Below are 18,360 nucleotides of genomic sequence, written 5' to 3' on the forward strand. Positions count from 1 at the left end.
GAAAGTGGTACATTTTAATGGGAACACATTCATGTTTTTATTGAATAAAATACTCAATACAGCTGGTGTTACTGTTTCTCCCTGTATGTACATCCAAAGCAGTGCAGCAGATCTTGTTCAGCGCACCTGCATGCTCCAGTCACTCTCTAAAGCAACCGCTTTAGCAAGCTTTAAGAAGCCCAGCTGGGTCTTAATCAACCACTCTGATGTGATAAGGCATATTAGTTCATTAGCAGTGTAGCCATGTGCCTACAGTGTAAAAATGTCTCAATACTGTCTGGAACAGATATATTACTAAGATTTATCATATAAGGACAAAGTGTTTGCACATGTTTATTCTGCAATAAATATTGAGCATATATATGTATATAGAACACAATGTCAAATGTACAGGGATGTAAGTTAAAGTAAATATTTCCAAAGAGGAAGGGTTTTGTGCATTTTGTGGGCATGAGTGTGAGTGAGTATTAAGCTGCTGAACTTAAAAGGGTTGTGCACGAATTACATCCCAGGTGTACTTCCAGCTCACATACATACAAACCCTACTTTACTAGAGAATATTTACAGCTTCCTCTTTCTGCACGTCTCTATCCAGGAATTTAAAGCTCCCAGTATCAAAACACAGCCACGTAACGTGTCAAATGTCATGTTTCAATATATAATATATCATATAATATTCAGCTTATAGATCTATTTTTTTTCATAAAGAGTATAAAACACAGCTGAAGATGGTGACACAAGATAGGTAGCATTTATGACGTCAGGATCTGATTGGCTGAGACTGTGTGACCTCATGTCACAGTTACATGGAGTCAAAGTCATGGTCGTTGGGATCGATGATCTCAGGAGTCATGACTCTGCCCATGAAGAGGATGGACCCTGGAGGAAGACAAAAAGAAAAACGTATCCCTTATATGTACCAGCTTACTTAAAATATGTATTTTGAAGGTGATGCATAGACACACAAACCACAGATTACTCGTATTTTCACACACAGAGATTCACGCACCTGTTCTCCTGTTTCTGATAATGAAGAAGAATGGGTGATCAGCCATGACCTGTGGGTACAGGACCAGAGTCCTGGTCAGGGCAATCATTCCTAAGAGACGGGGGGGGGGAAACATCAACATTTATTCACAACTAAATGCCATGCATTTAGTCATGTGTGGACTAAAACACAAAAATATACCTGAACCAACAGCTCCCTCTGCCCCCTCCTCTGTCACCTCCAGGTAGGCCTTCTGCACTGCTTTCCCAATGTACAGATCCTCAACATCTGGATAATATACACAGAAAAAACACAGCACATCGCCTTTTCTTTATAAGACGTATGCATATCTATGCTGAGGTCTAGAATATATCCTGTTACTGACTGAATCAGGATTGCAAGCCAAACATATGGGTCACATCAAGTCACAAGCACTGGTTAGAAACTATTCTTTAGCCAATGATTGCTTTTTAACACTGCCCCCAGTTATCTACCAGCCTGTCTGAACAGAGCGTGTCCTCTGAGTAGATATTTGGCTGAGGAAGTGTTAGCAAGTGCAAGATGTGCCCGAATTCAGTACTGCCTACTCTGTTTCACTATACATCACCAACTCCACCTGATAAGAACAAGCGGTCTTGAGCTAGATTGATAATCCTGAGGGAAACTGACATTATAAAGTTGTTTCAAATGATAAGTAGTTATCAATTTAGCTGAATATTACTTATGTGTCCACGTTATTTACCCTGACATATTTATGTCCCTATTTCTTTGCCTCTGTGGATCTACCTGTCTCACTCTGTGCATCTATTTTTAACAGATGACGTGACAGCTCTGACCTGCCCACTCAGTGCCAGTTACCTTGGTTACCTTGGAAAGTACTGAAGGCTATTTCACTGCTCCCCAGAAGAACAAGTATTAAATGTTACATACTGAAGCGTTTTAGGAGTTTATGCGCTTCATTTTTATGCCTCACCTGTCATGGCAGAGAGATCAGCATTGTTGGTGAAGATGTTCTTTATTCCCAGTTCCTGCAGAGTGTCCTTCAGATCGATCTTCTGCTCCACCTTAAACCTGAACAGGTGAGGTTTGACTTAGAGTTGAGTTTGGGATTCAAAAAGGGGACTATATAATGTAAATGGTCTAAAGGCGCAAAGGTGACAGATGAAGCTAGCGAAACATACCACAACATAAGTGAGAGGTGGTGAGTGGACTTGCACATATATAAAAGTCTCACCTCGGTAGGTAGACTTCCACCTTCTGTCGTTTGACATTGTTAGCCCACTCCTCCAGCAGCGGCGCTTTAATGATGGGCTCCAGGGAGGCCAGAGGTACTTCCTGCCGAGGAAGAACGATCATCATGGACATGTCCTCTCCCTCGTAGGGCATTTCCAACACCTGGTACACACCGCCGGCCTCCTGTGAGCCGTCACTGAATTCGCCTGATAGGGAGGAAACATACAAATCTGTGGGTATTGATGGATATATGCGAAAGCTTGCACGCTCATATTGTATGTGCTGGTGGCCCCCTGTAATGGGTTTGTGAAGTTCACTGAGGAGGAACATTTACAAATGGAAGCACGCTGAGGCGCAATGATTGGCTGTATTGATTACAGAGTGCGTGTGGTCATTTCCCCCAATGCTTTAATTAAAAACCACTGACGCTTAACTTCAAAGGCTTTGCTTACACTTTGTGTGAAAATGGATTACATCCATTGTATACTGCATGTAGTCGCCTAGTACTAACAGCACCCTGTTGAAAGCCCAAGAAAAATTCAGTTATGCAGTGAAAGTGAGTGTGTTTGACTATGTCTTTCAGTTAAATGCCCCCCCCTGCCGCACAAATGTGATCATGACTTTCTGCAGGTGGAAATTAAACCAAGTAAGCCTGTAAAGTATAGCGGTAAAAAACAATAGTGAAACAAAAACACCTCAGTTTATATCAATAAAGATGTGTAGCTGCATAGCAGAGACCACCCTCACTAACTTCTAATGCACACCCAGTCATTTTGTTTTATAAGCCTGAAATATGACAGAAACTGGCTTCAGGGGTAATTCCTAGTAGGCTTTTAAGGGGTAAAGAGTTCAATCTGAACATGCTGCTTAGATTTTAGAGTATAAGATAAAGTCTATGAAGAATTTGATCCCATTCTTTGCACACAGGTCTTCTTTTGAAGCTGCTTTAAAGGGGAAAATTACAACAAAAAGACTGATCACCCTTCATTAAGTGAGCATTCTTGCTGTTAGGGAAGCAGCCACGCAGCAGATAATGTGGCCTCCCGAAACATTTTACTTAACCAATATGATTTCGCTTCATAATGCACAATCACACTCTGTGGATCGTGCTGCAGAAAGCAACCATTTCCCTAAGGACCTGTCCTTGTTTTGCAGCTCTCAAATACACCATATCCACACCCATTTACACATGCACAAATTTCCTTGATCCTGCGTATGTGAGCATGTGTGAATGTAGGTGTGCGCGAGCATCCTCGCTGCAGTTGTACACAGACGGGACCAAAATAACTGAAATGCACCAGCGTTTGCAGCAGAGCCATAAGACTGTGATGCGACTGTTTTTGGCAGTACGGCAGACTAAGAAAGATGCGGAAGAAACAGACAAGAGTCAGTCACATGTAACAGCACAGCAGACAAACTGCAGGGTTCTGTGCAGTATTGCATCTCCCAGCAAAACAGAAATTTACCGTGTATAGTACATCTAAGCTCTGGAACTTAAAGACAGCATAGATCCAGAAAATAAACCAATGGCACCTACGTCGATTTAGTTACATAATAACTAAACTATAACATCACAAGTTGGTTACAAAAAAAATTACTACTGCATTGTGCAAAACAGTGTGCATGTTGCAACGTAATGACAAAGACTTAATAACAGAAGTCAAAAAGTCTAATCAGATTTCTGCAGATCATTACATTTAAGAATATAAAAGTTTGGGTTACTTTAATGGTATTAGAACTAGACACAGATAAAACATCCTCCAGAGGCTAACAGAAAAGAAAAAAGGACATATGTTGAACAACAAAAAAAAAAGAAAAAAGAAAAGAAATCAACACACTTAAAAAGAAAACAAAGCAAAAGCCTCCCTTTATTTGTACCTTCAAAACTAATATAGTAGCGCACAGCTTAGCACAGACTGTGACAATTAAGTGCTGATATTTCTGACACGAAAAGCTTTCAAAACCTCCACTAAGTTGAAAAGACGTACCAGCGGTGTCTGTGCGAGTGAACAGAATTTTAACCGAGCTGAAAACAGGAGCCTATTTCAGGAAATAACACTCGACATGACATATGAATATTTTACAACAAAGATTAACATTTTAAATAACCTCAGGAAATATGAGCTGAAAATCAAGGCCTGCGGAGAAAATGCCATGAGTACAAATCTAAAACTGCAAACATACACACACACTGTTCTTTCCTACCATAGTAGAAGTCTCCCTGCTGGTACATCATGAGTGTCTGGACTTCAGAGCCGTCATCTCTGCTGAAGGAAAAGGTCCTGGTGTTCTCCGGCCTGAACTGGTTTTTCCAGGAGCCTCTGAAATAAACTGCGTTCACCAGGGTCAGACGGGTCACGCTGCTGAAGTCATCGGCTGAGAGCAGAGCCCGGATTTTACCTGGAGGGAGAGATTTGTACGGTTTGTTTAAAACACCTTGGGTTCCATTAGCGCTAAGATAGCCCCCTACTGAGGTGGTTTTTAGCATGTGGATGCAATTACACAAAAACCAAGGTGTTGCAACTGCTTTGACAATGTACCATGTCAGCAGCTCATAATTGGATTGTTGTTGTCTGAAGAAGAAGGTGCACGCATACACCATGCTCTTGGTTAGCAACGTGCATGGAGGCTACTACCATTGCTGTATGTTTAAATCCATTACTCCAGACTCCTAAACATCAGTCAGATTTTAACAGAGGATAGCTGTATATCTATCAGTATGCATTCATTCAGTCTCTTTAACAGCATCCCCACTTTTTCCCTCTCTCTGTAACTTACTGTCGGTGTGATTCTCCACCCATTTGTTGATCTGCTCAGCCACGGCAGACGATTCGCTGAAGTCAACCGTTTCCACGTCAGCTCGGAAGTACTTCTTCATCAAATGCAGAAACTCTGGGTTAAAGGTGACACCTTCCTGCAAAAACAGGCTGTTGGCAAATCGGATCACATAGTGGCTGTCATCATCCAACAGGGCCGCTGTCAGGTTCTGGAGCAAGGAGAACTCGACACCTGGAGAACAAAAGGACAGACACACGTTCTTACTTTAGACATTATTTAAAAGCTTTGAGCATCACATGTGCTGTTATACAAGATCATTTGAAAAATACATATTCTAAAATTCCAAGATTTTCAAAATTTGTCCGACCCACAGAGGGCAGTTTTCCCTCTTTGCACCAGTCCATCTTAAATACGCTTCATCACAGAGAAAATGGAGGCATTTTTAAAATCTTTTTACCAACAACGGTTCCTGTGAGTTACACTACAAAACCTTATTTATTTTAAATGCGATGTCTGAAGGTCCACAGATCATAGCCTATCAATATCACTTCATCTCTTGTGTCCAGGTCCTCTGAATCTTTTAATTCTATTATGTACTATAACGAATAAAACCCCCAAATTATTTTATCTTATTTTGACAAATTTTCTCCTTAAATTATTGATCCAATCTTTCCGGTGAACCTCTCCCCATCCCCCACCCAGGGGAGGCTATGACTCAGGTGGTGGAGCGGGTCGTCTACTATTTGGAAGGTCAGTGGTTTGATCCATGCCTTCTCCAGCAACGCGATAGATTAGCAACCTGTCCAGGGTGTACCCCGCCTCTCGCCCTATGACAGGTGGGACAGGCTCCAGCCTCCCCCGTGACCCCAAATTGGATAAGCAGAAGAAAATGGATGGATGGACGGGAAGACACTGAACCCAGAGTTGCCTCCGATCCATCCATCAGAGTGTAAATGAATGTTAGGTTCAAAGAACGCATAAATGGTTGACTGAGGCTTGTAGTAAGAGCTTTGAGTGGTAACAGAGTAAAAAAACAACTTCAGCTTATAAATAATATTCTATTCTATAATATATTATTTTTGCACCATAGCAATAGATATACAATACAATATATAACTGTTTCAATCGTTCATGTGTATAAAGGTGTATAAGAGAAGGAGAGCCCCTGAATCCTACTCCTCTTGTGTAAAGAAATACATTTGCATTTGTTGTGTCAAAGACTCATCTCCACTCACTTACTCCTGACCTTGACGTGTGTGTGAACTGCTGCTTATAAACACGTTTCACCTGGCAGCAGATGGCTGAATCCGACAGCCTGTCGTATCTCCTCTAGTGAAGCCCCCCTGGCTCCCAGCTCCACCATGCCCAGGGCCACGGCCACGCTCAGCGGGGAGAAAATGATGTTGTCTTGACCCCCTGCTGCCTGCAGCCTTTGGTACAGTCTGACTGAGAACTCTGATGTAGTGTCCTCTGGAATGTCCGCCGCACGGCAACCGTAGCCCGGCAACAGGATGGAGAGGAGGAGGAGCGGGGACAAAACGTCCAGGATCAACATCGCAGCACAGACCACAGAGAGCTGAGTGAAAGAGGGCGGGTATGCAGTGGATTGAAAGAAAAAGAAAGATGAGAAATTTATTATGAAGATTGAGAGAACGGTGGGATAAGAGGAGCAAGGAAGAAGGAAAAAAGAAGAAGAGAGGCAATTAAGTTGAACAATATGTTTGAAATATAGATGGAGAGAGCCAAAGATATATGGAAGGTTGGAAAAAAGGAGGATGCAGACATATAGATGAAAGAAAATTATTAGGAATAAGAGATGTAGTCAAAAGTAGAGTTTAGATGGGACAGAGAGGCAAAGGTAGAGACAACAACACGCAGGAGAGATAATGAGATAAAGCAGAAAAGATTATTGAGCGGGGGAGATGAAGGACAAGAGGATTTTGGAAGAGACAGACAGAGATGAAAGACACAGTAGGGATGTAGGATGATGAATAGGACGAAAGAGAGTTAGAAAACATCTGTCAATCAACCAGTCTGCCCATTTTAATTTTACAGGGGAATAAAAAAAAAAAATACATGTATACAAATACTCACTGTACCAAATTCCCTCCTCCTTAAATCACAGTAAAGTACTGTCAGCTAGACATCGCATGCACTGTAATCTACAAAAACACTTCCTTACTCTAGAAAAATGTTTTATGCTATGATGTTACTGTAACATTCAGTGTAACAGTCGGAGCTGAGGTGCTACAGGAAGTTTATACCTGCTTTTAAATTAAATCGACCAAAAGCGCTATAAGAGGCAGTAGGACTCTTGCAAAGGTAATGTATCATTATCCTAAGATGTACAGTAGATATCATGATGTTCAGTGTTACATGGTAGCAGAAGTCATCCGAGAAATGGAAAAAATACTGTTAAAATGTATGAAAAAGAAAGAAAGAGGCCATGACACATACAGTACATGTGTGAAGCTGACTACAGTGAGTACTGCTATTCAGAGCACATCCGCTAAATGAACTTCTAAATATTTCATGGCCATTCTTATCATCTTGAGTAAAATCAGCTTCTTTCCTTTAAAACATGCTTTGCTCTGTGCGTTTTGAAGGTTTCTGATGTGAACGGGCAATTTTCTTTCCGTTTGTGGAGAGTAAGTGACTTGGAAAAAGGCCTTTACCTTCCCCCCATCCTCCATCCTTCCCCTTATCTTGCCATGCCAACACAGTTCTGGCCCTCTTTTCCCCTCTTGCTCTTATCCATATTTAATCCTGTCCTCACCACTCCTTTCCTCTCTCCCTCTCGCTTTACATCCCCAGATTGATGGGGAGTGTACACACACACACACACACACACACACACACACACACACACACACACACACACACACACACACACACACACACACACACACACACTGGTGCTCTTGTTGCCAAGCAACATTGTTTTTTGCTGGCCAAACAGAAAAAAAAAATCGAGTGATCATTTCCATAAACATGGAGGAAGTTATCAAGTGCAGGGCGCGTGAGATAGAGAGCATTTGTTTTGCCGTTTGTCTCTCTGTTGTGCTGTTACTATTATAGGTTGTATAAAGGGTTCAATTAGCAGCCCGGCTGGAATCTGCTGGCTGCACGTGTGAGATGGCAGGTGTTGGTGGTGACAATGTACCTGAGTGTCAACAGCATAAACAATGGGCAGCAGCCAGAAAATTAGTGCCCCACTCTGCTGCGTCCTGTTCTTTCCTCTGCTCTGCTCTGGCATGTGGCAAACAATCTACCTTCCTGAAATGAACCGGTCCAGCCCTGCTACACTGTTATATGCACTTTACTGTATCTGCTGCATGCTTCATGTACCACGGTCCTCCACTGTGATCCAACAGCTACCTGGTCACAGTGGATCAACATGTTCCTGTAATACTTTTTTTTTTTACTCACAATCTGAAGGTAAAAACAGCTCACAGAGGGGGAAAAAGAAAAAAAAAAGTAACTTTTCTTTGGTTTAGAAAAATAAAAAGAACACAAGCGTTCTTTTAAAAGATTTAAACCATCAAAAGAAGAAAGAGGCAGAGAAGAGAGTGAGTTTCACAGAAAAGGAAAATCAGAGAGTACTGAAAGACTTAAATAATGGAAATAAATGAACAAAAATGGCTAGCCTTAACCTTCAAGTAACACCCCAGATTAAACCAGTACAGTTGAACGTGCCTGCTTATATTTTACACCGTACTGTTGCTCTCATTCCTGTTGCAAACTGCGCACCACCACATGTCACTTCCTTCTCAGGTGACACTTCTCAGGTGACAGTCGAGAACTTGTCTTGTACTCTGGCATTGCAGGGACCATGAAGCCTGGTGGATTTGCATCCATCAGTCTGAGCAAATGGAAATTTATTTGACTTTCCAATTTTCCTTCACACGCAGTCACCTCCAGAATCCCTTGTCACTTACACTTTGCTCTCCATGTAACCAAGTAATACACTCAGGGGAGACTTGATTGGGTACACCTGTTCAGCCAATCACATGGCAGCAACTCAATGCATTTAGGCATGCAGACACAATATTAATTGGTTAGGTGTTTGCAGTTTTAGCATACAATCTGATTGCCTTGATCATATTTAAAATCTCACAGTTGCCAGCTGAGAGTCAATGAATTAACCATTAGCTGACCCTAAAAAGACACTGCTGATTGCCTGTGTAACCAAAGCCTAATACAGCTCATTATAGTGTCCCAACGCTCCCAAACCTATTAAAAACCCATCAACGAGCCACACAATCATATCCAGTAACATGCTGCTTCACTAAAGTCAACATGGACACTGTTGTTTACTTATTTTGTCTCAATACCACACGCACTGTCACCCTAGAGCAAGAAACACATATTAGTCCACAGCTGAAAATAGTCCCCAGCCGATTCACAATTTACTCCTATTTAAGCAACCTTTGCCCAGCGGGTTTGAAAAATGTGACTTTTTGCTTTTTGTTTTACATTTTCAGTTAAAACGAATGTGCTCCAGGCCGACATGCACACTGACAGGCTGTTGGTTTGTGTGCTTTCATTGGATTTGGTGACAGTGACTCTACCATTATCCTTTAATGTTTTCAATCATTATGGTCAACAAATGCAGAGTGAAAACACCAAAATGTGAAAAGAAATAAATGCATTAAACTAGCTGTATATAAACTGTGGGTACGGCCTTGAACATCAACTTCAAATAGACTTAAAAAAAAAAAAAAGATTAAATGACTCCTTGAAGGCTCGACGCTGATGCATTTTGTTAATTACACCGTTCGTTACATGCACACCTGTTCTCAGATATCATGCTGTAAGTCTGACACTACAGAGAGCAGAGAAGTCCAGAGAAAGTATAAGGGGCCGAGGGGAAGGAGGGGGCGGCTGGCACAGATGTAAATGGAGATAATGTTCCTGACCTTCTGAGCTGTGGGAGCTGAACTTTCCTCAGACAGTCAGCCTTGTTTTCTGTAAGGAAAGATCCAGCCATGCAGTAAAGTCGGGGAAAGCGGTGTAGAGTGCAATTGTGCGCGCACCTCATTGTGTGTGTGTGTCTGCATACAAGTGTGCATGTGTGAGTGGATAATAACACCATGGGTGGCTGGCTTTTTACTTGTAACATCGACACCATTCTGACCTTTTTCGGCTGAGGATCCCACACTCTTCCATTTTAACCACTGACGACTATGAGACCAACTTCGGCGCTGATCTTCTCAAGTGGGTCTCCCAGCATGCCACCCAGGTAATCCAGGAAAGACAACACCCAGCTACACATAATGTCCTCTCGTGACTGAAAGAACCTAATATGTCAGAAAATCCTTTATGGTTTAAGTTGCAAGACTTTAATCCTGATAACTGAATGAATTCTGTGCAATTAAACTCGGTGGCCTTTAAAGGCAGCCTTTAATCTCTCAGTGTAATCCTAATTCTCAGACAAAACAGATCGGCAGTTGACATTTCCACAATTAAAGCATGACGTCACCCAAAATCACAGCACGTAGGTTAATCCTTACTGCCATTTAAACCCAACACCTTGAGGTGGCACGCTTCGGAGACCGGAGGAATTTATTAAACATGAACATCCTCATTCACTGTTCAAATCCACACACACGTTTCCACATGCAATTCCAAGACAAGGTTTCTACGGCAACTACAAGTGATGGACATTTTTCATTTTGCCAGGAGACAAGTCCTCAGATTTTTTTCCCTCTACCCTCTCTTTCTCCTTCTGTTTAGGCAGATATACATTTTATGAATCTGTTCAGCAATTTCGGTCTTCACTAACCTCGTCTCTTTGCAAGAACTCTGCGCACCAGTTACAGTTCTGTCACGTAAAACTGTTTGGTACAAACACACACACACACACACACTCTGACTGCAGCTGGTTATTTTGCAAAAACAAGGAAAACTTCTGCTGTTTTTTTCCACTTTTCCCTGGAAACAAGGAGCTGCAGCAAAGTCCTCCAACTGTGCCTCCTGCTTAGGCACGCTTCAAATCTCAGCACTCTACTTCACTTTGGCTCCAAGTACACTCCAAGCTGCTGAAGCTTTGACAAGTTCTGTGAAAATGCTAACAACCCGTTTCATCAAGGCCTATTCCTCTGGGGGGGGGGGGAAACTGCAGAGAATGATGTCTATGATCATCTGCGGCCCAGAAAAACCTTGAATTTCTGCAATGGATGATCTGTTTAACCTGGCAGGGGCGATCTGGTGTGATTTGGGGCGATTGTGGCTAAAGAGTTGGGAGTTTGCCTTGTAATCGGAAGGTTGCCGGTTCGAGCCCCGGCTTGGACAGTCTCGGTCGTTGTGTCCTTGGGCGAGACACTTCACCCGTTGCCTACTGGTGGTAGTCACTGGGCCCGGTGGCGCCAGTGTCCGGCAGCCTCGCCTCTGTCAGTGCGCCCCAGGGTGGCTGTGGTTACAATGTAACTTGCCATCACCAGTGTGTGAATGTGTGTGTGAATGGGTGGATGACTGGTTGTGTAAAGTCCTTTGGGGTCCTTAGGGACTAGTAAAAGCGCTATATAAATACAGGCCATTTACCATTTCACCATGAATATGTTTAACTTATAAAGGCCTTTGCAGTATGGAGATAATGGCGTCTGATTATCATTCATGAATTTAAAGTTTTCCCTAGAGGTGCCATAGAAGCTGCAGTTTACATGGATTTGAATTAAGCCAGATGCCAAAAGAAGCATGCATGCCCGCATTAAAAACAATTACACTTCCATAGAACGGGCATCATCAATCTTAAACCGCTCGTGTCTCTGTGAGCGTCTATTTTGCCAGCTTAATGAGTACCTGTTGCTCAACCGCTCATGTGAAGAATCCCAAGGACAAGGAAATATTTACGTAGGGAGGGCTGCAATAAAGCCCACTGCTGGTGGAGCCCATTGCAGTCAAAGAGCACTAAACTCCTGTGGTGAGGGAAGAGACTTCCATTACAGCGCACAATAAATTTCATCCAATTCATCAATCAAACTGTCTGGTCTGCTCACGCCCCCTGCTCCCATCTAACCAAGCAGCTAACTGCAGCTAAATGGCTGCAAAGATGTAAAGATCTAAAGAAGCCCTTTCAGGGACCCAACCCTTCAAACCACAATCATCTTCCTTGCAAAAGTACATGCTCACCTCTGTTTACTTAAAATGAATGCAGCAGAAAATGTTAAAGCACTCACAAAAGAATAATGTGCAATGGATGAAACAAAACAGCAAAAATTTTATATGATGGGAGTCATTTAATATTCAAAGGAATGATAACACAAAAAGCTGCTACAATTTAATGACTCAGACTTCTTTTATCACCAGGTGGTATACATTAGTGGCAACATGATGCTAAAATGGGGTAAAGTAAAAGACAGTGACACGAACCAAATCACAAAAATCCCAGCTAACGTGCACAATATTTTAAATTAGTTAGGATTTAGCTCAAATTAACAGGAACACTAAAATCCAAATAGCAGCTCGGTTCTATTCTGTGCAATTCTTTCGTTTAGCTTTTGAAAGGAAGTGAAAAAAAAAAAAATCATCTTCTCTCCAACAACTTTGGGATTAACTCGTTTATAGCTTTTAATTTGGAAAGGGGCCATTTTAATGAATTAAGTTTTCTCAATCACATGAAATTGTAATCGAGCGTGAAATGTGTTACAGATTGTTATTCTTTCTGTAACTAAGAAGTGAACAGAAGATTTGTGCTGTATTACACAGGGATACAGAGGAGAGGAAAACTCTGTTTCCACAGGCTCAGGACTGATTACCTAAATCTGTCTGCTGCTTTTATAGCATTATTATCAGTGAAGGATGGGTTATGTATGATTGAGAGTGCAAGCCACAATGATGACACAGCAGTCGGTGCTGTAGCAACACCTTATTAGTCACTGTTATTTAGTAACTGTTAAACAAAGCTGATTGCACCTACTTATGCTTAAGTTTGGTTAAGCACCACTCTAATTCTGGCCCTGCAGTTCACAACCATTCCCGTGGTACTTTTGTTTGCCATGTGATTGAATGTAGCCTGTGCATGGCTAATGTCAGAACATTAGCTTATCCAGTGCCTTGTTAGTAATGACACACTGTGCTATTGAAGCTGCCTGGAGTCCCAAGATGCTCACTGCACACTCCACAGAGGGCAAACAGAGGTTAACAACTCTTTATTAATCCCTGCTAACAGAGACATCCAGAGGGAGAAGCACATACACAGACACACACTCACAGAGGGGTACAAGGACCGTTTTTTGGTAGAAAATTAGCAAAAGAGGAGAAGACAAAAAAAAAAAACAGACAGACAAATATGTTTGTGGCAGGAGGTGTACTGAGGAGCTGCATGGAGGTAGCTTAGCAGCATTGACTCTGAGCCAGTCATATCTCACGGCCCCCTGCACGGCATGGCAAGATGGTTGACTGCTCCCCACACTCTGTCCTGGCACACCAAACAGTGTCTCTTTTTCTTCGTCCATATCAGGACACACACACACACACACACACACACACACACACACCCCACTCTGGTGCTGTGGGAGCACATTTAGAAGGTTTGAGTTGTAATTGGATCGGCCTTTATTTGGGGTCAGCGGTAAAAGTGAAAAGACTGGAGGCTTTTTCAAATGGTCTACAGCATAGGAAAGGTCACTATCAACTAGTCCTGTGGGGGAAGCGTACACATACAGTCACGTTCGTAAGTGTTTGGACAACGACACGATTTTTGTGCAGCTTTGGGACTGTGCATTGCTACAGTGTATTTTAAATAAAACGTTCAGGATGTTAGTGAAGGTCAGACTTTCAACAAAAATACTCTATTAGCTGTTTATGGATTACAGCCGTCCTTATCCACCGTCGCCGATTTTCAGGGAGTCCAAAGTAAATTGGACAATTTCCTGACAAGCAGTTTCATGGTTAGGTGAGGCGTGCTCCCTCATTATTTTATTACAAATTAAGAAAATGAGAAATCTAGAGTTGATTCGATAGCATTTGGTAGCTTTTCAGTGGAATATTAAATATCATAAACAATGAATCCACTGAGCAGCTCAGCAGCATTAAAAGGTCTGAAAGACCACAGAAGACAACTATGATGACAGATTTATTTCTATGGTTAGGTTAAGCATCTTCACAACATCTAACCAAGTCAAGAACATTCTTGAAGAGGTCGGACTGTCACTGTCAAAGTCTACAATCAAGAGACTCCTTCAAGAATGTAAATACAGAATTTACAACAACCTGCAAACCTCTGGTTACACTGAAGAACAAGAGGGCCAGACTGGACTTTACCAGAAAATATCTGAAAGAGCCTACACAGCTCTGGAGATTATTTTTTGGACAGATGAAACCGAGATGAACTTGTACCAGAATGATGAGAAGAGAAAGGTATGGAGAAGGAAAGAAATGCATATTATCTGTCAAACAACGCGATGTTATGACATGGGTCTATATGGCTTCCAGTGGAGCTGGGCAGCTATTGTTTATTGATGAGGTGGCGCTATACTCTCTGCTCAGATTCAGCTAAATGCTGCAAAACTGATTGGACAGCGCTTCACAATATAAATTGATAATGATCCAAAGCAAAAGCAGTCCAGGGATTTTTTTTAAGGCAGTGAAACTGGATATTCTTCAATGGTCAAGTCAGGCACAACAGTGCATAGCTTTTAGTTACTGAAGGCGGTACAGGCCTGGCATCTCAAGGGAAACTGAAGCATTTGATGACTGCAAGGGATTTTTACAATTATGTTAGTTTGTCTTATTATCATCTTGTAATCTCTGGGAAAAAAAAAAGTCGAAATTTCAACACATTTAATGCAACTTAAAAAAAACTGCTTTGAAAGTCTGCACTTTAATCCCATATTGATGGCTTGCTTTACAAAACAAGGCAAAACTACAAAAAAACGTGTCGTCGTCCAAATACTTACAGACCTAGCAGTGCCCGTATATCTGGGGTGGTAACAGAGATAAGAAAAAAGAGACAAGGCAGGTGATCCTCAATAAAAAGCTGTGACGAGGCTGCCGAGAGGCAGAGCGATAATGAAGGTTTTGAAACTGTTAGCTTGCAGGTGTAAACATTTAGGGAATAAATTAAACTGATTTTGAGTTAAAGTCTTCTGACTACAGATGTTAAAAAAAAAAAAAATAAAAAAATAAAAAAAAAAGGAAGCTGGGCAATGCGAAAATCTTGTGTTTTTTTCAGAGGAGACACATGATAGCAGGAAATGCACAGGTGCATTCATGACGGCTGCATTCAACCCAGGTGAGGTCATGCATCCTGTGTCTACACTTAGTACCTGCTGAACAGCTAGTGGTGCAAAAGCAGCAGTCTACTTTGTGAGTAGTATGTGTTTTGCATATAGATTGGGTTATCAAATGACTGTCACCATTTTATTTTCCTCCTCAGATAGATCTTCTACTTGCACTCATCCTCTCTCCTCTACACTTGGCATCACAAATCAATCAACAGATCAGTTCCAGGGTACAAGTGTATAAACACAGGTACGTATTACACTTGTTAAATGAAACAAAATAAAAGAATTTTTAAAAAACCCTTTAATTGTATGCAATGCTCACACTTGCAGATAAACACACAATTTTTAAATCGTTTACAAATTTTTAAAAGCATACCTCAGTATTTTAGGCAGCTTTAGGTGTTAAGATCCTCTATGTTTTCAATGCTTTCCAACATGGATGCATTTAATTTGGGATGCCAGCTTTTGGCAGCTTTGCTACCTAAATCTAAGATGAGCTATTTCCGTTGTTTTGACGTCTTCCCCTCACCTGACCTCTTTCTCTTGGAATATTTCTGCTCCCTCATCCTCAGATCTGTCCAAATATAAGCTAAATATCCTGTGTATTTGCTGCCGCTGAGCACACTCGGGACAAACCTGCGCCTTTTCAAGCGTATATGCAGGTAGCGTGCTTCGGTTTGTGAGTTTATTTTACGCAGAACAAAAAAGGCAGAAGAAAGGCCACACCAGTGCACTGCATGCACAGTGTGCTCAGTAACTGTGGGGCGAAGACACGTACTGCAGAACACAGATGTTAAACTTCTTCTTATGGTTCACACGGCAGCACATAGCAAGCTTGGTCCCAGCTTGAGGAAACAGAGTATCTTCCTTACTGCTCCTTATTCTCGCAGCCACACGTGTAGCTGACAGATGCATGTCAGTAGTCCTGCACATATAGATTTGTAAGGTTCTTGTTAGCATTCGCACACACAAGCAATCACAGCTCGGCGTGCTGTGCCGTTCAAACCCAGGCACTTACTTTTCCCTCCTCTCTCATTTTGTTTCGCTAGGACGATTTGAAAGACATTTAATTATTGAAATGCAATTAATGCAGTGCTCTGTGGGAAAAGAGAGAACACACACGCACACACACATGTATGCTAGCGCTGAAACCGTAGGCAGGCACAGGGGGGCAAACAGCAGGCTATCAGCGGGGATTAACCAGTGATTCAAATCCATATGGGATTAATACATCGAGATTATGACCTAAAAGGATACTCTGTTTTCCTGTTTCCCTAAATGAGGATTTAGAAAAGTCACTGTTTTAGTGGCAGAGATAAGCAGATGTGAGAGGTGGATTGAGAGAATGAGACATGAGAGAGAGGAACGCTGAAATATTTATTGCGGACTTTTGCTTTGCTACTCACATAAATGCCACATAGAATAGGTGATATCATGAGAAAAATAACCAAAAAAAAAAAAAAAAAAATCATAAATGTTTCAGTGCAATCATACTGCAATAATTCCATCTTTTACTGCAATGTTTGACCAGATTTTTCTGTCTTTCTTTTGTCCACTGCTATTTAACATAAATAAAACAGACAGTAGGTATACATTTGACTTATCGGTGGCCATCAAAGCCATCATGTACACATACATTCATATACAGAGATCTGCATTAAAGGAATAACAAGTGGTGTGTATGTGTGTTACTGTGGGGTAGGGATAAGGCAGGACCAAGCTACTACAATCTGCCTCGTTATTTCACACACATTCACTCAATGCGCCTTTGCCTATATTTCAAGGACAAGAACCCCAACACATCGACTGAAGCTGATTTCAGTTCAAAAACAAAACAAAAAAAAACAACAACAAAAAAAAAACATACAAGAACTACAACAATTTAACCATGCACCACCGATGAAAATTAAATAGCCCTGGGTAGTGGACACACGGGTAACGGCTTTAATCAGTGTGGGCTTGGGAAAAAATATGTTTGGCTCCAATGTGCGTCTCCACCCGCCCCCCCTATTAAAAGCCCACACATGTTGATTACAGCAATCATAATCCTTTTACACTAGTCCATAAAATGCCCCATTACACCTACTCATTCCTGACAGCTTAATAAACAGAAATTCCAGTGGAAAAACTCAGAAATATCACATTCTTCTGTTATCGTGCAAAAGCTGAGCACTTACGGTTTTCTTATCTCAATATGGTTCACATAAATCAGCACCGGCGTTGTGACTGAACCATAGATATGTATATATATTTATTATTGCCAGAAACGGTTCTTACCGATAAAGGGCGTACGGTTGGTTGGGATGAAAGGATGAATAAGTGCGGTCTCTCTCTTTGCTGCTCTCCTCCGCAGCTCACTGTTTCTTCGTTTGCCGCAGACCCCGCCCACTCCACGCCGATTGGTCCAATGAGCGTTGGTCAAAGAGTTTAGGCGTGGGGTGAAATAGTAACTGTCTCCAGCTTCCTTGTATGTCTGTGACTCCGTAAAGCTTCAAGTTACTCTCATTCCAAACATATTTTTTTGACCAGTCTCACGACAGCCTCTTGATTATTTTATGAAATAGCACAGATGTATCACATCTCTCTCTCTGTTTTGTTTCTTTGTTTGTAAAAGCTAACCTCCAGCTTAATAATGGTCCTGGAGGTTAGCGGTTAGCACAGCTTCCCTAGCAAACAACGTTCTACAGTAACGCACAATGCTAATAATTGTTAACAGCCGCATCCTGTCAGTATTAACGTACCTTTAATTAAGCCTGGTATTTCTGCGCAACTGACGATATTTTAGCTTTTTGGCAGCGAACTCTCTTGACCGTCGTGAAAACCGTTAATTTTGTTCTTCTGATAGCTAGCTACCTTATCATTCGTGTCATGTTAATTGTAGACGCGTAGACACATACATATCAATATTATATTATAGGTTTTCTTAAACATGGTTAAAATGTGTGCGCTCATACCGCAGATAATATTCGTCTCATACTCGACTTAAGGGTTAAAAATCCATTACCTGTACCTACCTGGGAATTGAAGTCCAGTTCGGTGTCCCCGGCAATAACGAAACATTGAGGGCGTCCATAGGAAGAACTACAAACAGCCTGGAGCGACGCCAACGGGCAGCTCCCAACACCGCCCAACCTG

The 18,360-nt window shown here is 41.7% G+C and overlaps 1 protein-coding gene across 2 annotated transcripts; it reads right to left on the bottom strand.

The window, feature by feature from the left end:
- Positions 1 to 78: 78 nt before the first annotated feature.
- On the bottom strand, positions 79 to 18,354 carry serpini1 (serpin peptidase inhibitor, clade I (neuroserpin), member 1). 2 transcript variants are annotated; one of them, XM_040008976.1, is made up of 10 exons: positions 18,240 to 18,354; positions 17,503 to 17,698; positions 6,287 to 6,575; positions 5,000 to 5,230; positions 4,427 to 4,621; positions 2,223 to 2,427; positions 1,962 to 2,059; positions 1,190 to 1,276; positions 1,010 to 1,099; positions 79 to 879 (listed from the first exon to the last, which is right to left on the bottom strand). In XM_040008976.1, the coding sequence occupies exons 3-10, from the start codon at positions 6,552 to 6,554 to the stop codon at positions 803 to 805; spliced, it is 1,251 nt and encodes a 416-aa protein (XP_039864910.1). In that variant the 5' UTR covers positions 6,555 to 6,575; positions 17,503 to 17,698; positions 18,240 to 18,354; the 3' UTR covers positions 79 to 802. The 2 variants fall into 2 exon arrangements, with proteins under 2 accessions (XP_039864910.1, XP_039864911.1); XM_040008977.1 differs by lacking the exon at positions 17,503 to 17,698 and having other exon boundaries at positions 18,240 to 18,348.
- Positions 18,355 to 18,360: the final 6 nt, after the last annotated feature.

This window comes from Simochromis diagramma, unplaced genomic scaffold (assembly GCF_900408965.1).
Source record: "Simochromis diagramma unplaced genomic scaffold, fSimDia1.1 OVJJ01000344.1, whole genome shotgun sequence".
In the NCBI taxonomy this organism is placed as follows: Eukaryota; Metazoa; Chordata; class Actinopteri; order Cichliformes; family Cichlidae; genus Simochromis; species Simochromis diagramma.

What these genes read in the sequence shown, in the direction of transcription:
- serpini1 (XM_040008976.1), bottom strand. Translation starts at nt 6,554, where the DNA reads ATGTTGATCCTGGACGTTTTGTCCCCGCTCCTCCTCCTCTCCATCCTG. An exon ending in ATTCAGCCATCTGCTGCCAG is followed by an intron (nt 5,231 to 6,286) that starts GTGAAACGTGTT and finishes TTTGTTCTCCAG; the next exon opens with GTGTCGAGTTCTCCTTGCTC. An exon ending in TATCAGAAACAGGAGAACAG is followed by an intron (nt 880 to 1,009) that starts GTGCGTGAATCT and finishes GTCTTCCTCCAG; the next exon opens with GGTCCATCCTCTTCATGGGC.